Source organism: Suncus etruscus, chromosome 6 (genome assembly GCF_024139225.1).
Source record: "Suncus etruscus isolate mSunEtr1 chromosome 6, mSunEtr1.pri.cur, whole genome shotgun sequence".
Taxonomy (NCBI): domain Eukaryota; kingdom Metazoa; phylum Chordata; class Mammalia; order Eulipotyphla; family Soricidae; genus Suncus; species Suncus etruscus.
In genome coordinates, this window is record NC_064853.1 from 52,300,281 (window position 1) to 52,325,567 (window position 25,287).

At 51.4% G+C, this 25,287-nt stretch overlaps 1 protein-coding gene and 1 non-coding gene across 2 annotated transcripts; both read left to right on the plus strand.

Moving 5' to 3' along the window:
* The first annotated feature begins 1,783 nt into the window (after nucleotides 1-1,783).
* Nucleotides 1,784-24,867, plus strand: RUNX3 (RUNX family transcription factor 3). Its single transcript, XM_049774892.1, has 5 exons — nucleotides 1,784-2,080; nucleotides 4,163-4,319; nucleotides 14,547-14,651; nucleotides 21,945-22,100; nucleotides 24,318-24,867. Exons 1-5 carry the CDS (start codon nucleotides 1,784-1,786, stop codon nucleotides 24,851-24,853), a joined length of 1,251 nt encoding a protein of 416 aa, XP_049630849.1. The 3' UTR covers nucleotides 24,854-24,867.
* Nucleotides 12,066-12,172, plus strand: LOC126013009 (U6 spliceosomal RNA). Its single transcript, XR_007497347.1, has one exon. It is a non-coding gene; the product is annotated as a U6 spliceosomal RNA (small nuclear RNA).
* Nucleotides 24,868-25,287: the final 420 nt, after the last annotated feature.

The window sequence follows — 25,287 nt, forward strand, 5'->3', positions numbered from 1 at the left end:
CGGAACACGACATTAGGGTAGCTACGAGAACGAATTGCAGAGCTAGAGGGACCAACCCTCCAGGCCAAGGGGTGGAAACCGAGCCCCAGGCCTTGCTGCTGCCCTGGAAGCGTCCCCCAGGGCTCGAATTCGTTCGGCTAAGGCGAAACCGCTCGCGCTGAGCCGGCCAGGGGTCAGAACCCAGGCGAGATCTCGCAGCCCCCATCGACTCCCACGTTTCTTGGCACCCGAAGCGTGGAGTTCGTTTCGCACCTGTCGAACGTCAAGGGACAACGAAAATCCCGCCTAGTTCCCCAGAGGGCGGGTCCCAGGCGCACGCGTTCGTTTCCCGGGGTTCGGGGAGCAGGTTGGAGTCAATAATCCAGAGTAAATCGGGGCTTCATCTGTCCAGACCCCCTCCCTACTCTGGCCTGACCCCCGCCCCGTTCGCAGGGCCTAGGAGGCGGGAGGAGAAGCGCTCGTTGGGCCGCCGACTGTGGTTGTGAAGCTGGGCCGCAGGGGAGAGAGAGTCAGGCAGGGCCCGGTGCGGGTCGGCGGCGCCGGGGAAAGCGGGCTCGACCCCTCGGGGACCGCTTGGCTTCGACCGAGGACCCGGAGGGAGCAAATATTCGCCTCCTTGGGAAGTCAGGGCCCTTGGGGGGGGGGGAGGCCATTCCCGCGCGCTCCGTCCAGTTGTCTTCCCACCGCCGCGTCGCGTCCTCGTTCACGATGCGGGACTGCGGTGCGGTGCATGCTCAGAGAGAGGGTGAGAGGAAGGGAAGGAAACCCTCGTTTTGTCAGACGCCATCGTGTCTTTTGGACAAGCGTCCCGGGCCACCCCACGAGGCCTGCGCCATCCTGAACGTGGCTTGGAGGGGAAGGTCTGAGAGGAGAGGGAGGCGTCGGGGCTCAGAGACACGGGCTGCTCTGCCTCTGGGTGCCCGGCTTGGGTCGGCCTAGAGCCGCCGTCGTTGTGTTGTGCGCTGGAGGCCTGGGGGTCAAAACGCACATGGGGCCTGCCAGTGAGGGAGGCAGGCAGGCGGCGCCTCTTGGGGGCCAGCTCCGTCTGGCTCCCCCAAGTCACCGGCCTTTGAGGAAGGGGAGGTGTGGGGAGGGAGGACTCCCGCGATCTCCCTCAGGGGGGTGCGAGGCGCCACAGGCCGAAAGCTGCGGGCGGGTGGAGCGACCACGACCAGTGAGGGCGAGGGCAGGGACGGTGCCCTTCGTTGAGGGGGCGTCAGGGCCACGGAGCCCTGGAGACCTCAGTCAGCCACAAGGGCCTTCTGTGGGGGTCAGGACGTGGGCCCGAACGTTCGGCCTGGGGGAGAGAAGGAGCCACACGGGGCTGTGCGGAGTGCCGGGCGGGCCCTTCCGCCGCGCTCCCCGTTGGGCGGGCGGGCGGGCGGGCGGGCGTCTCGGCGGTCCCCTGGCCTCCCCCGCGAGCGCGGCCGAGGTGCCCGCCGTGGGGCTGCGATTGGCTGCGCGGCGCGTCGCTCGGCCGGCCACGCCCTCGCCTCGCAGGCCCCGGGCTAGTCACCCCGGCGGGCGGGCGGGCGGGCGGGCGCGGCGCCGCCACTCGAGTCTCGCCTCGCTCGAGGATTGGCTTCGGAGGCGGCGACTTCGGGGGCGACCGCGAGCGGGCCTCGCAGCCGCACGCCTCCTGCCCAAAGGCAGCGAGCGAGCGAGCCGGGATGCGGGGCTAGCCGTCGGGGCTGAGAGAGAGAGAGGCGCCCCTCTCTCCTTCTCTTTCTCGGGGCGTCCCCGGCCCGACCCCGCTGGCCCGCTCCCCCTGACGGCCGCTGGTATGCGTATTCCCGTAGACCCGAGCACCAGCCGCCGCTTCACACCTCCCTCCACGGCCTTCCCCTGCGGCGGCGGCGGCGGCGGCGGCGGCGGCAAGATGGGCGAGAACAGCGGCGCGCTGGGCGCTCCGGCGGCGGCCGTGGGGCCCGGCGGGCGCGGCCGGCCCGAGGTGCGCTCGATGGTGGACGTGCTGGCCGACCACGCGGGCGAGCTGGTGCGCACCGACAGCCCCAACTTCCTCTGCTCCGTGCTGCCCTCGCACTGGCGCTGCAACAAGACCCTGCCCGTCGCCTTCAAGGTGAGTGCGGGGAGAGCCAAAGGAAAGACGACGGAACGGCTTGGTGGGTGGGTTGGTTGGTTGGTTGGTTGGTTGGTTGGTTGGTTGGTTGGTTGGTTGGTTGGTTGGTTGATGCTTGCGGCTCGGCTGGCTGCGGGAGCCCGATCCGAGGAAAAGGAAAAGCGATGGAAGAAGACGGAGAAAAAAAGGGGACCCCCCCCCTACCAGGATGCATACGACCCCAACAGTCAGCGACAGCCCGCCCGGCCACCCCAAGCCCAGGGCGCTTTCGGCTTTCCATCTGCACCCCAGCAGATGACTTGGAAGTTGTGGCCCCCTTCGCCTCCAAAGAGCCCAGCGGAGAGACAGTTATTGGATGCGGGAACGCCCGGACAACCTGGATCCCGGCTTTGCTCCTTCCCAACTTGGATCCCAGAGAGATCCCACAGGGGAAAGGGATCCCCGGGCCCGGCCCACCGGGCGAGGATCCCCCCAGAGATGGGGTGGCCCTGCCCCAGCCGCTGCCGGCACCCCTCCTCCTGCGCCGCTTCAGAGGCACTTCCTGCTCACACCCTCCATCCACCTCGGGCTTCTGAAAAAGAAGATTTTTTTTTACACTGGGCGGCTCTAAGCCGTGGGGAAGTGGGGCGGGGGCCGCTGCGCCCTAAACGGGTTGGCACCCGGATCCCGAATGTCAGGCCGAGATTGTGGGCTGCTCCCCAAACCCTACCTAGCAGTCCCCAGTCATTCAGTCAGTGTCTTATTTTTTTTCTTCCCATTTTTTTGTCTCTGCCGGGCCAGTCGCACGACTGTTTCATTTTCATATTTTTAAGGGGGGCAGCGAGACGAAACGAAAACGTCTTGGTTTTCCCCTAAACCTCTGCCGTGTGAGAAAGGGCCGGGCAGGAAGGGCCGGCGGCTGGGCTTGGCGGTGCTCGAGGTGCCTGGAAAAAACGGCCGGGCCGGGCCGTGTGGCTCCTGGCTGGCAGCTGAGACCCGGCCATGCGCCCTCCCATTAAGCGACTCCAAATTGGAACAAGGATGAGTGGCTCTTTGAGGTCTCCCGGGTGACATCTTAAAATACCAGTGGGGAAAATCTCCCGGGGAGGAGGGGCTCGTGTGACTTTAATCCTCAGATCGGAGGTTTTACTGTCACTTGGAGCTTAAAAGGAATCTTTGAAATTAAAAGAAGACAGGATGTTGACAGGAAATCTGGCCTTTTTAATCAGACCCCAAACATTTTCTCCTTGAAATTTTTACCATCTGGATTCCTGGTCCCCGCACGCGGTGGCCACGTTTAAATGGCTGTGACTGAGTTCCCAGTCTCATCCCTTTGCAAAAGGCATTCGCGGCTCCAGGCTCCCTGAGTGAGAGTGGAAAGATGGGATAGGGATGACAGCCGCCCCCACCCATTTTGCAGTTCCCAGCAGGTGCATCCTCCTGCTCTTGAAAGTCCCCCTTCACTGTGCAGGGGTTTTCTGTACAACCCTCCTCTAGGCATGAGTTTGTTTTGCATTTTTGCATTTTTTTCCCTGCCTAACGAATTCAGTCTCTGCAGAAGCCACACCATAAACTGAACGCGGGCTGTATTTCAAGGCCAAATTTCACACCCCAAAGGACTCTTTCATTAATTGTGGGTAGAGGAGAGCAGTCCCGTTGTTGTTGTTATTATTATTATTATTATTATTATTATTATTATTATTATTTTCACTTAGCGACGTGGTTGCTAGGAGGATGTCGATTCCTCTTTTACACAAGCTGTAAAGGGAGAGGGGAACTAACTGCACCCCACACCATGGTGACTGAGCTGATTCGAAGCTTTCACTGGGGCGAATTGAGTCAAAGGATCAGTTCTGGACATATGGCTCAAATAGTTGATCTAGGCTCTTGGAACAGAGCATAGAGATTTTTATCTTGGTGTCTGTTGTATTTGGTGGGGGAGATGTGTCTTGATTTTAAGCCTCTTTTCACAAGACATTTGAGATGCATTTGAGAAATCCGCAGTGCGCCTGGGACTTAGGAGAGCTGCTGGGCTCTGCCCCTCCCCTACTTTCCTTGGCCTCCCCCTCCCTTTCTGAGCTGTTGGCCTGCCCCTGCCTTCAGGTGGTGGCGTTGGGGGACGTGCCTGATGGAACCGTGGTGACTGTCATGGCCGGCAACGATGAGAACTATTCTGCAGAGCTGCGAAACGCCTCCGCTGTCATGAAGAACCAGGTGGCTAGGTTCAACGATCTCCGTTTCGTGGGTCGCAGTGGACGAGGTAAGCAGAAAGCATCTGGCACGGCCCAGCAGACATTGATTCTGACTCCCAGTGTAAGTCCTAGAAATAGATCCCCCACTAGAAATAGATGGGCCCCCGTGGTCAAACACCTGTTTGACAGTCCCTTGGGATATTACAGAGCCTTTGAGGATGTGAAGATCCCTAGGGATCGTCCAGTTTCAGTGCTTTTTTAGTTCTTGAAGTCCATCCTTTCTTCCCCTATTCCCTCTTAAGCACTCCAGCCTCAAAGAAAGGTGCTGGGAGAAGATCTCCAATGAATTTACTTAAATCGGATCTTTAATTATTTTGAGCTGAGGAGATGAGAGAACAAATTCTTTGTGGAACCTAAACACCCCACCCTCTTTCTCTACTGGAGCAGACTACATCCCCCACCTCCCACTTTGAGGCTACCTCTCCCCAGCTGTGGTCTCCCAAAGCCACAGTTTCCGCAGCCTTTGGGGCTGTAAAGTGGTTTAGAACAGAAGTACAGTGCTGGGTGCTGAATGTTGGAAGGGGTAGCTCAGAGGCGGCCATCTCCTGCTGCCCACCTCATCTTCCTGATAAAGGGAGGCAGGACCAGAAGCTGCAGCGGTGTTGAGTAGGAGGAAACTGGGACTAGAAACCCATCATCACTTCTGGATGGAGAGGTCTGGAAAGCCTGCCACACGGAGTGTAGAATTGAGGGCTCACTGGCCCTTTAAGACCAGCCTACTGAAATGTAGGGAGTGCCCTTCCATACAGCTGGCTTGCCCCTCCAGCTTTGTTAAGAAAGTCAGCAAGATTCCCTCTGCCCTGGGCTCACAGAGGCTCAGGCAGAATTGTACTTTTCATCACCAATAAACAAGACCTTCTCAAGGTTTGAGTTCCCTCTGAGCCTGCTCAAAAATGGGCATCTGGGCACCATTTTTCCCCCTCTCAAGCCGTTCAATGTATACATACAAATGTCAAACATATTTTGACTTTTCAGCATTAATTAAAACCAGGGCATTATTTGCATGTAATAACTGTTTACTTGTTACTTTTTATGAAACCGAAATAGTTTACATTCTTTCAAACATTTCCTGTTCCTGTTGGCTCCCTTCCCCACGCACAGATTTCTTTCAAACGTTGCCCTTAACTGGTTGCAGGTTGATGGATGGAAAATGTTTGCTTTTATGAATTAAGCTTTCATTGCTGCTCCTAATTAGTCTCCAAGCCCCTTTTGTCATCCCCAATCTCTCAAACCTTTTGCAACTTAATCCCAACCTCAGTCCTGAATGAGAGTCCCTTGCCAGTGGTGGGTAGTGGCCAGCAGCAGACTCTCACTGACTGTGGAGTCCTGGCCAGGTCTGCAGGGGAGGAGGACACCCCCCCCCCAAAAAAAAAAGATGGAGGAAGAGCAGAGAGGCCCATTGGAGCCGCTCCTGGTCTTTGTGAGACTAGCAGAAGGGAAGGTCAGTCCAGCATGGGGAAGGTGGCCCCTGACTCTCCTAGGAATTGATATCTGGAAAGAGAAGAGATGATTCTCAGTCAGATTCTGAGACTATATTTGGCCGTTCTGCTGCTGAAAATGATTTCTTTGTGGCCTTTATTCTCACATATCTGAGCTCTATGCCTTAGTGCTGCAGGGAGAGATGGGTTTGCAAGCATACTTTAGCCTTGGATTTATTCTTACAGCCATTGTCGCCTGGTAGACTGAAAGTATTCCTAAGAGGCTGAAAGAGGCCTATCTGTGAGTTTGGAAAGCCCTGGAACTTGATTAAGCAGTAAGACCCTGGAGACTCTCAGGCCTTAACAGCTTGGACTGCCCAACCTGTCCATGTGAATTTTAATCCTTGCCCTGCCAGTCACTTGCTGGATGGCAGAGGGCACATTGTTTGATCTCTCTGTGCCTTGATTTCATCATCTGTTACATGAGGGTGATAACGGTACATATTAAAAGTGGGGTGTATGTTAAAGATTTGTTACTTTAAATGCTCCGACTGGAAGAGGTTTTTGAAGTCCCTTTGAGTGGTGACAGTCACTGATTGTCTGATTGTGGTGCGGTTTGGGTGGGGGTGGGGGAAACCCAGAAGGTGTGTGTTGCTGAGTGGGAGGAGTGGAGGTGGCCAGCAGGAGGGGATCCTGTGGCATGTAGCTTCGTATTTGCTATGGCCATCCTACCTGCTAGGAAATTCCCGTCTCACTGAGCAAGTTGGAAACTGGCAACTGGGAATTAGGATGAGTTGAGGGTTTAGGAGACCCCAGATCCTTTCCCTGATCTTCTGTCAGGATGAAGAAACCAGGTGAAATTTTCTTTTAGTTTCCTCGCCTTTTAATTCCATGATTCCATACCTGTAAGATTCTGCTTTCCATGTAGTGAGCTTTCTGAGAAACACATACGCTCACCCCACCGCAGAACTTCCACCATGAGCTGGAAGGTGTAAACCAAGAAATGGTAGAAAACCAAGTCAGTAGTTTCTCCTGCAGTGATTAGGGTGAAGGTTCCTGTCCCAGACAGCCCTTTCCTATAGAAAGTGTTTTGTAATGCACCTTTCTGAGTCTATAGTTTATGCCATGTTGACTCAAAACCTGCAAGAAACTACTTTATAGCAGCCTGCCTGTTTGCATGTGTTGGTATTGGTGCTAGCTGCACTACACAGTGGCTTGTTATTAACCCCTCTTAGCTAATACCCACATTTGCTACAGCAGGTTGTCCAGCTGAGAAGTTCCTGACTCAAACCAAAACTTGACTTTGCCATCATTATATGCTTTACTGAAGGTGTGAGCAATTCTTGGCAAAGTTGTGAACAAAATTCAGAGAAAAGGCATTCTTCCATACTAGAATATTCAGTAGGTTTTTAGTTTGCAAAAGTGGGGGGTTCTTTTTTTTTTTTTTTTTTGATCAATTGAGTTATCATCCTGATTCAGAGACTCTTTAAAAGTAGGTACAGTATCCACAAGAAGGACTATTTCAGGGCCAGAGAGATACTGCAGTAGGAAGGGTATTTCACAAAGCAACTCTGGTTCCATCCCCAATACCACACATGCTCCCCTGATCTTCTCTAGGAGTAATCTTTGAGCACAAAGCCAAGAGTAAGCCCTGAGTATAACCAGGTGTGGCTAAAACAGAAGAAGAATAAGAAGACTAATTCATTTTCCTCTGCACTTTAGCGGGACATCTGTCTCTCCTCATATCCTGAGTATTCCACACAGCAAATATCCATAATGTCCTCCACAGGGTGTCCTCTGACCCAGGTGAAAGCGAAGAGTACCTGCATCTCTGAACAGATTAAAAAGGAATGTGTGGAAGGAGCTTGGGGTGAGCCAGATGTGTAGACAGAGTCCTAATGAGGACCACTGGCTATAGAAGAGATTGACTGATGGGTTTTTTTTGTTTTTTTGGGTTTTTTTTTTTTGGCTTATGTTAAGAAAACCCAGAGGGACCAAAGAAATAGCTGAGGTTAAGACACTTACCCAGGGGCCTGGAGAGATAGCATAGCGGCGTTTGCCTTGCAAGCAGCCCATCCAGGACCAAAGGTGGTTGGTTCGAATCCCGGTGTCCCATATGGTCCCCTGTGCCTGCCAGGAGCTATTTCTGAGCAGACAGTCAGGAGTAACCCCTGAACCCCTGAGCACCGCCGGGTGTGGCCCAAAAACCAAAAAAAAAAAAAAAGACACTTACCCAGGGGCCGGAGAGATAGCATGGAGGTAATGCATTTGCCTTGCATGTAGAAGGTAGGTGGTTCGAATCCCAGCATCCCATATGGTCTCCCGAGCCTTCCAGGAGCGATTTCTGAGTGTAGAGCCAGGAGTAAACCCTGAGCATTGCCGGGTGTGACCCAAAAACAAAAAACAAAAAAAAGACACTTACCCTGCTTAAAGCTGACCCCAGTTTGAGAACTAGCTCTTCTTAGTCCCTCAAGTAGCTCTGGAAGCTACCCCCAAGCATAGAAAAGAGTGCAGAGAAAAATGCAGAGACCTCAGAGACAAATCCGTCCTGTTGTCCATGAAGCTTCAGTGGATAGTATTACCCACATGTAACTCAAGTCAAGAAGGACAGGTGTTTGTACCACCCTGCCTCGTCTGGTATTGCACTCTGATGGGTCCAGGGCCTGGGTCCTCTTGGATCACCAAGGGGCCTCTACTTCCAGTCAGCATCTTCTCCTCCTCCTCCCCAGTCTTGTCCCCACCCACACACCCTTCAGTCTCCTTCCTCAGCTGGTAGAATACCATGAGTGCAGTTCTGGATGCCTATAGTTGTAGGTTGGTATAAGTTCCTGCTTAAGAGATGGGGAGAAAGCACAAGTGTGCTGCCAGCCCATGCTTACAGTGCCCACACTCACCAGTCACCGCATCTCCCCTCTTGAGATGTGCACATTCATGTTTTCTTACTTTCATGCTGGACTGTGTACTGGGGATCTCTTGGCCATGTTTCTCTCTATCTTTCTTTTTTCTTTTTTTTTTTATTTATTTATTTTTGGTTTTTGGGTCACACCCGGCAGTGCTCAGGGGTTACTCCTGGCTCTATGCTCAGAAATTGCTCCTAGCAGGCTCAGGGGACCATATGGGATGCCGGGATTCGAATCACAGACCTTCTGCATGCAAGGCAAACGCCTTACCTCCATGCTATCTCTCTATCTTTCTTATCCCCTCCCTGCCCCTTCTCAGAACTTCCCAATAAAACCTGGTTTTGTTTCAAAAAGTGGGGCAGAACTAGGGAGACAGTTCCCAAGTCCCAGTTCCTTCCACTCTCCTCTTTCCCTCTTTCAGGTACCAGAAGAGACTATGTGTGGTTTGTCCACTAGGAATGGGGCTTTCCATTCCACAGGCTTAATGCCTGTATAGAAGGGCAGGCTCCAGCATATTCTGTACTTTTTGAATACTGTGTACAAAAAGCACTCACTGCTCCCTGCTGAGTCTTGATTTTCTTTTTTTTTTTTTTTTTTTTTTTTTTTTTTTTTTTTTTTTTGGTTTTTGGGCCACACCCGGTAACGCTCAGGGGTTACTCCTGGCTATGCGCTCAGAAGTCGCTCCTGGCTTGGGGGACCATATGGGACGCCGGGGGATCGAACCGCGGTCCGTCTCCTAGGCTAGCGCAGGTAAGGCAGGCACCTTACCTCCAGCGCCACCGCCCGGCCCCGAGTCTTGATTTTCTCATCTGCAAAAGAGGAATAGTAATCTCGGCTCTTTTATTCAATCCTCAAACCCTGAGTAAGCACCTGCAATGTACCAAATGGTGTCACTGTAGTGACCAAGGCTCAAATTCTGGCTTCCAGGGAGCTCATAGTCTAATAGGATTCCTGACCTCCAAAAAAAAAAAAAAAAAAAAAAAAAAAAAAGTCAAATTATTAGAACCTAAGAACACAAGCTGAGATTCAGCAAGTGGTGTGGGTGTGGGAATGCATTTGATACTTCCAGTTGAGCTTCTGAATTGGAATTTATTTATTCACTCATCTACTTGTTCTTTGGATTGTGGGCTCCTCTGACAGTTTAGGGAAGCTCAGAGTCTTCCTCTACAGATTGTTGGGCTTTTAGTGTACAATTCTGTTAATGTTTTCCATGAAGCTATATATTTATTTCTAGATTTTATTATGCATGTTATTCTTGATATGTTAATTACCGCTATAAAATAAACAAAAATAAGATTATGTTGCTCAGGCCAGAGCAGTGGTGCAAGTGGTAGGCGTCTGCCTTGCCCGCACTAGCCTAGGATGGACCACGGTTCGATCCCACGGCATCCCATATTGTCTCCCAAGCCAGGAGCGATTTCTGAGCACATCACCAGGAGTGACCCAAAAACCAAAAAAAAAAAAAAAAAAGGATTATGTTGCTCAAAAGAACAGCAAAGGATATTGTATCTACCCAAACAATATTTCCAACAGTAAAAGCATCTATTTTTTTTATAATTTTTATTTTAACCAAAGTGCCTAAAAGCACCTTTTTTGAAGAATAAAATAAAATACAAAGAATTGCTATGAACCCAATTGATCTTAAAACATAGTGGGGAGAATATTTTTCAATTGTGAAATATGTGCTGTTTTATTAAGACATTCAATAATAATGGGCCTGATGACGACTGTGATTTTGAAGTTGTGACGAGCATAAAAGATATTTAGAGAAGCTGCAGCATCTGTAATGTGATATGTAAATATCTGGGACGTCTGTTGGCAACAAGGTCAGAGCGGACTGCTGAAATATCTCTGGGTTGGCAGCCTGTGCATACATAAAAGTGATGCTGAATTTCACCTACTGGGTAGGGACAATGCAGTTGCTGCTTCTTATGCACCCAAATCAGGGGCTTACTCGGTCCTAAGAACGGACCAGAGGACACGGTTACAAAGACTTGCTTTAGATATGCGGTCCAGGGTGAGAATCCCTGAGAAGGAGCTTCTCAGTGGAGTCCTAGAAAAAATGATGAGTGAAGGCTCTAAGGTCACTGGGATAGCTCTGAGCTGGCCACCTAAACTCTCCAGTAATGAGGGACTCAGCAACAACAGGCAGTATGATAGAGAGGCAAGAGGTCTGTGGTCCACAGCATGGTTGGCAGGAAGACTGAAGCCACTGCCTGACACTCCCCTAAACCTCCTGCACTTTGCCACTTCTGACACTAGGCAAAGTGCCCTGGACCCAGAGAGCAAGAGGTTACCTATATTCTCATGCAGGACCCTGGGAAAGTGCTGGCTGCATTTATACTTGCACCTTCAGCTATTGGAAAATTTCTCCCATTTTCTCAGTTTGAGACTCACCTAGCTGACTTGTGCCCACGTCCCCACCAAAATCAAATCTCAGAAGCTTTGAGGTTACTTGATATGGTTCCAGGAGCCCAAGTGTTTTAATTCTACATTCTCCTTTTTAAGCTAAAAAAAAACAACATTCACTCCATAGAGTGAAAGTTGAACCAGTACTACCAGCTATAAGGAGAACACAAGTGTTCAGTTTCCACCTGAGAGCTCTCATCCACATGTGGGGAATTGAAATCTGCCTGCTGAGATTTGTTGTTGGGAATATAGGAGCAGCAGAGAGACCCACTCTCCAAACTATTTCTGGGGACATAGGCGCAAAGGGGCCCGTTCCTGTGCTCAGGAAAATCCCAAGTCTAGAACTGGGGTTCAGAGATACTCAGAGGCAGAAAATGGGAAGGTATAGTTAAACATGAGGATATCAGCAAAGTTCCCCCTCCCACCCACACCAGTTTTATATAGTCTCGAGGCTTTGGATATAATAGAAGAGTGAGCTCTGACTTCAAAGATGCTGGGAAAAATAAGGGTGCCCTTTTTGGAGAGATAGTAAAGAATATTGGATGCATGCCTTACATGTGCCGTGCCTGGGTCAATCCTGACACCAACACGGTCCCCCAAGTCCCAACCAAGAGTGATCTTTGGGTTCAGAGCCAGAAGTAAATCCTGAGTTCTCTCAGGTGTGGACCAAAAAGACAAAAGTAAATAAACACAGGGCTTCCCTTTGAGGAAAAATTCTAATCTCATACACATCAACAAGGAGGCTCCAGAAGAACCAGATAAATGTAGAAAGCGGAGGGAAGGATATTTATCAGAGGATTTCTAGCTGCCTATTTCATGCAGAAACCTGTCTAAACCTAAAAAGATAGGAGAAATTATAAATACAGAATAGAATTGAAAATGCAAAGCAGCTCAGTGTTAGAAAGTGAAATGAAAGGCCAGTAAGCTGTGGGGCTGCCACCAGTCTGACTTGGAAAATTCTCAAGCTTAGCAGATAGTAATTTTTAAGTACTAAAACCTTATAGGAAAATATTTTTAAAAAAATGAAGTGCTCGCTTCAGCAGCACATATACTAAAATTGGAACGATACAGAGAAGATTAGCATGGCCCCTGCGAAAGGGTGAAACGCAAATTCGTGAAGTGTTCCATATTTAAAGAAAAAAAAAACATGAAGCAGTAATAATTTGTTCAGGATAATGACACGTAGTAAGCATGTGAAAATTATAAGTCTCACACTGGGGAAGTGACTTCAACAGCATGCAGAGGCCTGAGTTCAATCCTGGGCTCTACAGGGTCCCCTGAGCACTTATGGCAGTGTATCCCAGGCCCACTGAGGATTACTTAGGGAGCCCGAACCACTACCCCCAGTTTTCAAAGTGCACTTGCATCTTGATTGAAGACCTCCTGGGACTGTTTGCCTAGTACTAGACACAACCTCGTTCTAGTGACTGTGGAGAATGGGCCCTGAACACATGGTCTTCCTCTGTTCAGCGAGATCACTCACCACTGCTTGGAATCTAGTCTGAGGAAATAAGCAGAGATGTAGACTTTTATAGAGAAGGTCATTTTCATTTAATTTTAAATAGTAAGAAAAAATTATTATTTTAAAAGATTTTCCCCTCTCAGGAATTTTGAATGGAGACTTTGGAGCCAAATGTCTATCTAAAAATAGAACCGTTCTGGAAATAACAGTTGTGTCTACAAATGAAATGTCTGCAGCTCCCAAATCACTCTTTTTCCAGCCCTAACTGTACACACCAATATGAAATTTTCAGCAACATGAATACCTGAGAGTGAAGGGATGGATAAATACAAAATGAGGCTTCCAGGAGTTGAACTATTTTATGGTCATTAAATGTGAAGGCTGTGAAGAATTTCTAATGGCACGGAAAAGTGTTTTTGATGTCATGTTAAATGGATATTTTTCTAAATATATGCATAAATATATTTTAGTGTCAATTTAACTACATAAAGGCACATAATCACTCCAGGATTGAGAGAAAATACACAAATGTTAACATCTCTGACTAATGAATCTTAAGTGATTTTTTTTTCTCATTTTTGTTTTTTTCTCTTTGTGAGCCACACTCAGCAGTCTTTAGGGGCTCAGATTTAGTGCTTAAAAATCACTCCCGGGGGGGCTGGAGAGATAGCATGGAGGTAAAGCGTTTGCCTTTCATGCAAGAGGTCATCGGTTCGAATCCCAGCGTCCCATATGGTCCCCCGTGCCTGCCAGGAGCAATTTCTGAGCATGGAGCCAGGAGTAACCCCTGAGCACTGCCGGGTGTGACCCAAAAAACACACACAAAAAAAAAAAAATCACTCCCGGGGATCAGACAGATAGCACAGAGGTAGGGCTTTTGCCTTGCATGCAGCTAATCTAAGACTGATAGTAGTTCGAATCCTGGCATCCCATATGGTCCCCCATGCCTGCCAGGAGTGATTTTTTTCTTTTTTTTTGGGGGGGGGAGCACACCCAGTGACGCTCAGGGGTTACTCCTGGCTATGCGCTCAGGAATTTCTGGGCACAGAGCCAGGAGTAACCTCTGAGTACTGCTAGGCGTGACCTAAAAACAAAAACAAACAAACAAACAAACAAAAAAATCACTACCAGAGGTGCTTTCGAACAGGCAGTGCTAGGGATTGATTTTATTTGTTTTGTTTTTGGGCCACACCCAGTGGTGTTCAAGGGTTACTCCTGGTTCTACGCTCAAAAATCGTTCCTGGCTGACTCGGAGGACCATATGGGATGCTGGGAATCAAACCCAGGTCCATCTTGGGTCTGGAGCATGCAAGGCAAATGTGCTACCACTGTACTATAGTTCCAGCCCCAGTGCTAGGAATTGAACCCAGGAGCCCCATATGCAAAACATATGCTCTGGCTCTCTGAACTACCTCCCTGGCCTTTCTTTCTTTTAAGATTTGAGGGGGGCAGAAGGTTTTGAGTCCCATCTTAGGGTTCTCAAGGCTTACTTCAGGATCTGTGTTCAGGAATGGTGGGCTGGTGGTACTCAGAGAACCATATGTGATGTCAGGGATCAAATGGGTGTCAGCCACTTGCAAGGCAAGCCCATTACCTGCTATACTATCTCTCCAATACACCTTTTTCTATTAAAAAAAAAAATATATATATAGTATATTTTCAATATTTTTTTTACAAAAATTATGAATTCTTTTCAGAAATAAACATGTGCCTATCATACTTGCTTCCTTTTCCCCCAAATCATGATGGCCTCTGGACAAAAGGAATAGCACAAAAGCCATGATTCAGGGAGAGAGGGGAACTAGGGTGGTGGGTGGCAAGAACATGACATGGGGAGGTGATAAAGTTGGTACCTGACTTCCTGGGACCTTAAAGGCTAGACCCAGAAGTTTGAACATCACCCCAAGACCCATCATTTGCCCAGGTTCAAAGGACAGAGATCTACCGCTTCAGGACTTCCAGGGTAGGGATAAGGTGGGAAGATCCAGGTGTCATGAACAGTGCTGTGAGCCAACCTCTTACCTTTCCTCCCATCTTCCCCACCAGGGAAGAGTTTCACACTGACCATTACTGTGTTCACCAGCCCTACTCAAGTGGCCACCTACCACCGAGCCATCAAGGTGACTGTGGATGGACCCCGAGAACCCAGACGTAAGTGCCAGAGCCCCTGGCAGGGGATGAGGGTTCAGTGAGTGAGCAGATGGGTCGGTCCCAGCAGTGTGTGTGTGTGTGTGTGTGTGTGTGTGTGTGTGTGTGTGTGTGTGTGTGTGAGAGAGAGAGAGTGAGTGAGAGAGAGAGAGAGAGAGAGAGAGAGAGAGAGAGAGAGAGAGAGAGAGAGAGAGAGAGAGAGAGTGAGTTTGGTAGAGTGCAGTCCTCTCCTCTACAACCACAATCAGCTATAGCTGCTACCAAAGTCCTAACCCTTCTAGGTTCAGCCTCAGACTGCTGGAAGCCTGTAAGGAGATGGGTATCCAGCAAGATGCTGAATCCCTTGATCCCTTCCTTGAAGCTTGATTGTCCCTGGAGAGTATAGGGTGAGACCTGGTTGGTTCTGCCCCACCCAGCCTCTTCTGCCAGTGGCTGAGGGAAAGATCCACCAAAAGCAGGAGCTGGTCCGGTGGGGAGGCCAAATCCTTCCTTCGAAATTCTTCAAAGTGACTCCTTGAATGGCTCAGATCCCTGCCCTTGGACCCTGCAGATCTCTATGCAACTCTATACTCCTTGATGAGGCTGCCTAAGGAAAAAAGGACCTGGGTTTTTTAGGTTCCAATTGGAAAGCCTGGAGGTGGACCTGCCAAAGAGTAGACCATGGATCAATGCATAATGAATGAGTGGTTGAGAGAGACAGACAGACAGACAGACAGAAATATTCACTCAGAACAGGAACATGACAGTGGATGAACATCATTAGGGAGGTCCCCATAGGCAGTCTGAGAGGAACCCTATGGAGCTGGCTCTCTGTCCCATGTTGTGTCCAATCAAAGGAAGGTTCCCTCTAGGACTTTCAAGGTGATTCCCTCTGGCTTCCCAGGGCCCCTGCACCTACTCAGAACCTTACAGGCTTTCATTTCCCAATCAGTTCCTACTAGGGCCCATTTTCTGCTGGATGGGCTGCAAGTGAGATTGTGCCACTGACCATGGGCTTAGTGCTCCTAAGTATATGCTGGCTTCTCTTTCATCTCATATTTATCCTCTGCAAACCAGTGACCTCAGAAGTTTTAGCATGGCAATAGCTGGGGTACTTTGAGGGCCCAGTCACTGCAATACAAGCACAGATTCTGAGACAGTCATCTACCTGGTGAGTTCAAGACATGTGACTGACCCTTCTGGGCCCCACAACTCTCTCTTCTAGCAAGTGGATAATGTTTCTGGGCAGTGTAGACTAGACTCAGTAAGGCATCTGGATGGCTTCTGACTATGGCACAGGGAGTATCCTTGTAAGTGGTGGGAATCCTGTTTCCCTTACTGGTCACTCGCCTCTGCACTCCCCACTGCTACCACCACTACTGGATGGGGAAGCGCTGTTGGTGGGCAGTAGGATGAGACTCCTAGGCTATGGTGACAGGTATAACAGAGGTCTCCAGTCTCCATTAAGGAGGTAATAGTTCTACCTGGGAGCAGGATCAAAAGAGCAAGAATCACAATTGAATCCAGAATGAGGACATGTATGATGAGCCCCTCTAAAAGGCGCCTTCTCATCAAGACCCATGAACATAGGGGGTCAGAGTGTCTGATCCCTCAGAACACTCTATGCCCATTTGGCCCAGTACCAGCAGCTTTCCCCAGGGAGGCTCCTGAACAAGAGCAGATGCTCAGCCCTGCTCTGTTGAGTCCTCTGCCTGCTTTTCTTTTCTGAGGTTCTCCAGACTGAACAGATCTTCCTTGAGTTAAGCTGGTGGGAAGAAGTGGACTAGATGGCTTATGCTGGAGGAAGATGAGGCAACAAAAGGAAGGAAAAAAGTTACCACTTCCTATCTAGGCCCATCAAGTGCTTTTCACTTACCAGGCCAAGTCTCCACTAACTGACCTTCCTCCAAGGAGGAAGTAGCCCAGAAGGCAAAGCTCCCCAAGGGGTAGAGAAGTGAAGAGCCCCCACAACAGACCCTACACCTAAAATGTACAGCTCATCTCTAAAACGAGGGTGATTGTAGATCTGCTTCAGGGAGTTGTTATGGAAACAAAATGGAGTCACATTACCCTGGCATCTCAGAAAGACCCAAGTGGCTCTTGTCAAATATTTTTGTCTCTGCTTTTCTCCTGTGAGGTGACTTCTAAGCTCAGTAAGGATCTGGTCTGGGAGCTAAAGGGCAGCTGTCTGCTCATCCACACTGTGAGTTCTGCAGCAGGTCGTTCCCCTCCAGCACTCAGCTGGGTGTGCCCCATGTGCAGCCAGTGCATTTGCAGGCTGCTCGATGGCTTCAGTTTCTGAGTTTCTTCATGCCAGCAGCCCTCACAGGTTCTAGGGCCTAGTGGGATACGGAAGGCATACAGGAGGGGTGCTGGCATTTCTTGCTTTGATTCCAGGATCAGCAGGTGCTGGGTGGAAGGGGAAGACCCCAGTCTTTCATCCTGCTAGTTGGGAGGGTGGTGTCCTGCCCCCAAATGGACAAGGAATGATTCAACCAAATATTTTCTTGGGCACTTGCTGTATGTCAGGCACTGTTCTAGAAGCTGGGAATACTGAAGTGAAGCCAGCTGCCAGTCTCCACCCTGTTGGATCTCACCAATGGGGAGAAATGGGGGACTGATATGATAAACAGACCATAACTGCCATGGCCCAAAGGCATCTCCTGATTGATCTGTGCTTATGCTGCATTCTCTCCTGCAACCTCCTCCTCACTGGTCCCTACTGCTCTATACACTTACCTGCAAACTCTCTACCCCAGGTCCTTTGCACCAGCCCTCTTCCCATGCTGAAGGCCACTCTCAGCCTTGCTCTAGATGACACACACAGTCTCTTATCCATCATAGCTTTCCTCAGAAGCCTGTCACCTTCTCAGACTTGTGTCATTCACTCATAGTGTCTGATTGTTTACCCCAGCTGCTATGAGCTCCCTGAAGAAAGGAGTTCTTCGTAGGTGCTGGGATGGTGCCAGTATAAGGAGGTGAGCATTCTCAGGGGCTAGAGGTCCCTAGTGAGAACCCCAGGTGGGGAGACACATAGGGTTTCCCAGGCTGAGGAGAGACTCTGGCAGAGCACAGGCTCCCAGGGCACCCTTGATCCCCAGGAGACTTGCAGCAGGCGAGAAGGGGTTAACCTCAGACCTCCCTGCTTCCCCTAATCAACCCCAGGTCCCTGGAAGCCCCCATTACAGCCCTAGCAGGGAGCCACTGGCCTCCCTATCCACTGGCTCCCTGCCAGCTTACATCCCTGCCCAGCCACCGACCTCTTTCATCTGCTCACAGGGGGCCGATTCACAGCAGACCACCCTGGGCCCAGCACCCGTCTGCAATTCCATGCAGCGGTTAAGGGTCGGGTGTAAATCTCCTCATGGCCACAGAGTGGGCCAGGGGCCCAGGGCCCCACCCATGGCTGGCAGACACTGGTTGCTGTGTCTGGGCTGTGGCCACACCAAGGCTGGGCCACACAGCAGAGGCAGCGACCCAGTGGCTTCAGAGATTGAAGGGTCCCCTTGTGGGGCCCAGATTGCTCCACTGGAATGTTGTTCCTGTGCCCTGCCCAGGACCTCTGCCCAGTGTTCTCTCACCCATCTGAGACAGAACCCAGAGCTGCCAGGCAGCTCTAAGAAAATCTTTGGCAACAACAGCCTAAGCAGTTGAGCTCTGAGCCATGCTAACTGTTCCTGGTTTGACATGTGCCTCTACTTCCCCATCTGTAAAATGGAGCTGAGTGTAACAGCCACTCACAGAGGATAGTATCTGTGACCCAGTGGGCATAGTGCTTGCCCATACAGTTGCTGGTGAGAAAGGCAGACCTCCTGCCTCTGCAGGGCCATGCCTCTAGTTGCTCACAGAGTGAAGGAAGTGCTCAGGAAGCATCAGCTGGTTTGTATTTCTGCCGCTGCAGCTGCTGCAAGGGAGGCTTAGCCTGCTGAGTTGGAGAAGGGAGGATCTTAGAGGAGGGGCTCTTGAGCTGGCCCCCAAAGCCCAGGAAAGCATTCCATGCCAGACTGTACCTGAGCTCAAGTGTGGGAGGTAGAGAGTAAGGGGGAGACACTGGGACTGCAGCTGCAGGAAAAGGTGGTGAGAGTGCCAGCGTCCTCCCCCTTTCCATATGGGGAGCCCCTCTTGGCCAGTGGCTGATTCTTGCCGCCTTACATCAGGGACTTGCACAGTCTCCAGGTGCTGTTCCAGTGCAGAGCAAGAAAAGGCTGGGTCTTAGTGACCAAGGGAGATAGGTCAGAGTACTGCCCCCACCTCGATCCTCCTTGAGAAGCAGAGTGAAAGAGGCCTCCTCTTTGCCCATCTTCACCCTCGGGCACAGGAATTTCCGTTCTGCTCCCAGAGTGTGGTGCAGGCCCTGTGCCTCTGAGACTCTCTGGCGCCCTGGCCACGAGGAGTCAACTGCCTCGGCTTCCCTTAGGCCCTTCTGCTGTGACTCCAGCTTCCACAGCCACTGAGAAGCAGGTCCTAAAGCACATCTAACACACCCCTTGGCCAGGAAGCCTATCCTGTGGGAGCCGAACAGCATGCATTGTGTGCAGGCACCTGTTGCCTGATGACCAAGTTCAGTCTCGTGACATTGGGAGGGAGAGGGTCCTTTTGAAGAGACAGTGGCCTCCGCAGTCCAAGGGAACAAGCAGGAAGTTGGCCAGAACAGAGCTCTGGGTTGGACTTGGCTGTGCTGGCTTCGGGTCTCAGGCCCAAGGTATCACCGATTCCATGTTGTGAAGGTGTTAATCCATCCTTCCTGCAGGGGCCGAGGTGGTGCCCATGACAGTAGTGATCATATGGGTGGAAGGAACCCACAAGCCTTATTTAGCATCACTCCCACACGAGGTCACCGTGGTGAGATTGTGGCTGGGACTGTGGCAAATGGAGTGTGGCTAGAGTGAGGCCACCAAGCTGCAAGTGTCAGGGCCCATCCTGGAACCCAGATGGGCTGTGACCCCACCCTCTTTCCGCTGACTATGAGCACTTGGTCCACAGTGTGACTCAGAAGTGGGGCTCTGTTCACCAGTGACGGTAATGACAAGGCCTGAGGTTTTGCCCAACTTTCCTGTAGCTCCACTGGCCCATTTGACTGACTAAAACAGCAGATTCTTTGCACCCAGCCTGCAGTCTCCATCTCCATTCATCAGGCCTTCCTGCCTACTGAAATTGTTCTGAATTATTTGCCCCTGCTGAGTCTACCTTACTTTCAGTGCCAGCCCAGCACCGGTCACAAGTCCACCAAGCCCAGCCTGAGCACATGCTACCCAATTCTCAGTGACTAAGGTCATGAAAGTAGACAGAAAAATAAAATCTCAATTCAAGCCTGTAGCCTAGCAGGACACATCCTTAAAAAGTGGATGTTTATTTTCTTTTAGTGTCTATGTTTTCAGCATGTAGAATTAGGGAGATTTCAAGTTGCAACTTTCACTGATTGGAAGCACTTATCACAATCACACACACACACCACACACACACACACACACACACACACACACACACACACACACACACACACACAGCCTATCACTTTAACACGTTAGCAGCTACTTCATCTGCCCAGCACCAGCCCTTCACCAGCCTTCCACAGACACCTAAGCTCTGGGCACCAGCAGCACCCATACTTGCCTTTGCCTTTCTGTTGTGTGGGGAGGGCGTAGCTGGAGACCATGAGGTGTACTGGTTTCTAAGAGCCCCATGGATATGTGACCTGTGATCTCCCTAGAGAAGAAAATGTGACTCCCTGGCTCTCAGTGGCTAGCTAGACCACTAAGGTTCTCTGCGGCTACCTCTCTGGTCACCTTTATAGCTCCCAGATACATGTTTGGCCAGAGAGTGTGCCTGAAGCCTGGGGATCTGTGTGTGTTAGAATCCCTTGCAACCCCATTTGAGACTTCAACTGTCCCAATGATCTCAGACACCAGTTATTTGTACACAGTCCTGTGGGATGCTGATTTCGAGGCCCTGGGGTAATCATAAGTCTGTTTACTTCCCCAGGAGCTTAGAAAAATCCATATAACACCCCAATAGTGCATCAAAATTACTCTCCCTGAGCCCCTTCCCCATACTTCTCTTCCAAAGGATCCCAGGTCTAGGAAACCTTTCCCCTCTCATTGTGTGAGTTCTGACAAGCCTCTTCCTCTCTGAGGCACCATCCTTGGTTAAAAACAGGGCAGTCCAACCACTGCTGGCCACCTCCTTCCTCAGAGGGCCTGTGGTCTGCCTCAATGTTAGGTTAAGAGTTGGAAAACCAAGAGAACATACAGTCAACACGTACATTTTCACCCTGTGTCTGCTACAGAAAGCCTCTGGACACAATAGGATGGACACCAATGACCTGATGGCCTCACATGTCAGTCATGAAAGAGTGTGGGACCATCCTATGTCCCTCCAAGGGCAACACTGAGGTCATGCACATGACAAGCAGGAGTGAGGGACATCCACTTGTTGAGCAGGGTGCTTCCCCAGGGTTTGCAGGACTTCTGCTTTTCCTAGTACTGGGAACATTTGCATCTCACAACTAAGGAAAAGGGTGGCATTTAGGTGTCATCAGCTCTTTGCATGAGTGAGTTGCTGTGTTCCCTGCATGTAAAGCCAATCTGGAAAGAAAGCTCTCTATACTGATGACACTGGGACTTCTGGAGAGGGGTTAGGGTGGATCAGAGGTGCTATTAGTCTCCGTTCTCATCTAGGAGGAGAGTGTGTGTTGCTTGTGAAAAGTAAAATGAGGGAACAGAGCAATAGTACAGCAGGTAGGGTGCTTGTCTTGCATGTGACCAACCAGGTTTGATCCTCTGCACCCTTTATGGTCTCCCAAGTCCACCAGGAGTGATTGCCGATAGAAACTCTAGGAATAAATCCCAAATAACACCATGTATAGCCTCCCGCCCCAAAAAAAAAAGAATGAAACAAAAGATCAGTAGTTGAAAAGGTGTGTGTGTTTGTATATGTTGTGTGTGCACACATGTTTGAGCATGTGTGTGTCCACATATGCGCAAGAGAAAAATCCCCTAAAGTTGGTATCACTCTAAAAGCCACAGGGTTGGCCTCAGTGCTGCCCAAATGCAAGGTATGACCCCACAGACCTGCAGCCCTCGGAGCCTAGGAGTTATGGCATAGGGGTTGATGGAAACCCGTGAGGAGAAGGCTGTATTGAGGGTCCCGGAAGCTTAGGGGAGGAATCACAGTCCATCCAGGGTCCTCTCCCTTTCGCCCTTACAGGGCAGGATGGGTAAGGGGATCTGGGGGCAGATGGCAGTTCTCCTGAGCTGGCACCGTTCTCTGAGGCTGAGACTCTCTGAAGCATCTAATCATGGCTCCCACTTTTGGCAGGGCACCGGCAGAAGCTGGAAGACCAGACCAAGGCGTTTCCTGACCGCTTTGGGGATCTGGACCGGCTGCGCATGCGGGTGACCCCAAGTACACCCAGCCCCCGCAGCTCAATCACCCCAAGCCACTTCAGCAGCCAGGCTCAGACCCCCATCCAAGGTAGGGTACCGCAGGGGATTGCAGGGGATGATTCAGGGCGGGGGTTAGAAGGGGAGGTCTTGGAAATGATCCGTCTGACAAAACCCAAATCCCCTTGAATATGTGCAGCCTAGTCTGTGATGGGCTCACTGGTACCTATTGGACCTGGCACAGGATTCCCTGTTGTCCTTATTCAGCAAGTATCTGTTGACACCCACCAGGAGTCCTCACAGTGTCTGGCCCCATGATGCACCTGCTCCTACCAGCAGGGCCTGTTTCCGAAGTCTGGCTCCAGCTGAGGCCTCTCTTCCATAGCCCCGCCTTCCTCCTCTAAAGGGGGTGTGGGGCAAGCGATGCAGACTATAGCTCTGTAACCTGTTCATGATGTAGCTCTGGTGAGATGTGCAGCATCACAAAGAAGCTCACCTCTAGCCCAAAGTCTCTCCTGCAGGAGAGGACTCTGCACTGAGTTGAGATTACCAGAAAGAAACTTCCTCCCATCTGGCCTCAGCCCTATACACCCTATGCTAAGGGATCCGGGCCAGGTTCCAGAGGCAGTAGGAAGTGGCTACTTGCTAAGCCCATCCCTTCTGCCCCCAACGCTGTCCTGGTTCCTATGTCGTTGGGCACCAGTTGTCAAGTACACACCTGACCCAGCCACCAGCAAAACGAATCTCATCAAGGAGCCCTGGAATCTGTTATGGAAGGTGTATAGGGCTCTCTGGGTGGGGAGAGGTCCCTTCCACAGGATTGTAGACACAGCTGGGCATTGTGCCTAAAGGACTCTGAGGCAGGCTGGGATTGAAGGACAGGATACCCATCCCAAGTCCTTCCCTTACCCCCAGAGAGCAGTGTGGCCTCTGTCTGCTCCTGTAAAGGAGAAAGATGGGCAGGAGCGTGAAGGAGCAGAGCCTTTGCACAGGCAGAACTTCCCTTCTTAGGGAAGACCCATCACTTTATTTTCTTATCTCTAGAATGAAAAGGGGGTACCTGTCCTAGAGGGCTGTTGGCAGGACCAGCTCTAGGGCCTTCTAAGGAACCTTCCCTGTCCCTTCGGACTCCATCCTGGGATCCCATTCAGGACATTTCATCACCACATCGCTGGATTCCTGTTGATAGCGTTGGCACCCTGACTTTGATCACTGGCCAGCAATGTCCCAGTCCCTCCATACCCCTGGCCCTGGCCCCCCGGTTGCAGCCGCCCACAATGGGGGCTTCTCCCAGCTCAAAGGACTCATTCACTACGAAGCAGCTGGGGCAATTGGGAGAAGAAAATAAACATTTCCTCCCAGTGTTGGGATTGGCTGTTCGACAGCAACCCTGACAGCTCAAGTTTCCCGGGCCTAGGGGGCTGAGAGGGTAGAGGGGGCCAAGGGCAGGAGGGCAGGCGCTTTCTCCTCCCAACAGGGCCAGCAGGGTCAGGGCAGGCCTAGCTCAGCCCTGTGAACTCTGAGGTCAGCCAGGCTAGGCTCAAGCTCCTTCAGGAGGCATGTGTGTCAGGGGCCCTCTCGTTGCCTCTGCTTTGAGAGTGGAGTTCCTGCTAAAGAGCACAGACTTCTGGGGTCAGATGGAGGTGTCAGCCCTACGCCCAGCTGGGCGTGGGGTGTCTGTCAGTCATTACCAAAAGGCCTTCTCTTGTGGGATCTTGAAATGAGGGTAGGAAGCAGACACGATTGACCTAGAGGAGAAGGTACCCAATATTTCTGAAGTCTCCAGGCACCCTCAGTTCCACCCTATGTGAACTTTCAACCTCAATCCTAGGAACTTGGTTCCCTTTTGATCCACACACATATGTCCATCCTCCCTAGAGCAGACAGAATCAGCCCTATTTATGTGTACATTGGGGCAGCTTTCCCTTCAGTGCCCTCCTGTTGCTGCCCAAGGTCTATTGATCCCATTGGCAGGGATCAATGAAGGCTGGTATCAGGTACATCCTAAATGATCCTGGGTGCCTAGCACAGCCAAAGTGATAGCTATAGCATAGGCCAAGGCTGCCCGGTGGGCCTGCTATAGGCTGGCCTTGGCACTGCTGTGTCCTCCCTCATTGAGGCCCCATATTTTGCTCTCACTTCTGTTTTCTAGGTGGGAAAGCCAGGCTCCAGGGTTGTGAGATTTGAGACTTGCCCAGGGACACTCAGCTCCAGTGTCTACCAGGCAGCCCAAAGCATAGTGGCCCAGGCCACTGGGTGGGGGGATGGTGTTGGGCTGAAGCTAACCATCCTCCTCACTTTCCTTTAGGCACCTCGGACTTGAACCCCTTCTCGGACCCCCGCCAGTTCGACCGCCCCTTCTCAGGGCTGCCTAACCTCCCGGAGAGGCCCTTCTCCGACCCCAGAATGCATTACCCGGGGGCCATGTCTGCAGCTTTCTCCTACAGCGCCACGCCCTCAGGCACCAGCCTCAGCGGCCTCAGCATGCCGGCCACCAGCCGCTTCCACCCTACCTACCTCCCACCGCCCTATCCTGGGGCCCCGCAGAACCAGAGTGGCCCCTTCCAGGCCAATCCGTCCCCCTACCACCTCTACTATGGCCCCTCCTCCGGTTCCTACCAATTCTCCATGGTGGCCGGCAGCAGCAGCGGGGGCGAGCGCTCACCTACCCGCATGCTGGCCTCCTGCACCAGCAGCGCTGCCTCTGTGGCCACAGGCAACCTCATGAATCCCAGCCTGGGTGGCCAGAGTGATGGCGTGGAGGCCGACGGCAGCCACAGCAACTCGCCCACTGCCCTGAGCACGCCAGGCCGCATGGACGAGGCTGTGTGGCGGCCCTACTGACTGCCTAGGACCAATTGGACTGCTCCTACTGGCAGTAGGGACCCCACAAACCTTCCCAACGGGTGGTTGGCTCAGCTCAAGATTCAGGGCACGGATGGGGCACACGCTCCAGGGCAGTCTTATAGGCCTGAGGTCCCAGGGCCAGAGTTGTGTGACTCTGAAAGGACCTAGTCCAGCCACATCTCTGTACTGAGGCACCAGGAGTGGCCCAGGGCACCACTTTTTAGCCCACATCCTGTTCCTCTCACCCCACACAAATAGACCCTCCTCTTGACATCTCTCCTGGAATGGCCTGGCTCCTTCCCAGCTTTGCCCTGTGTACAAGAGGCCAGCTCTACTCTAGAGAGAGGTATTGCCTGCACACTCAGTCTCTCAGCCACAGGTCTGTGACACTGTCCACCTTCCTGAGAACACTGCACCTCACAACCCAACCC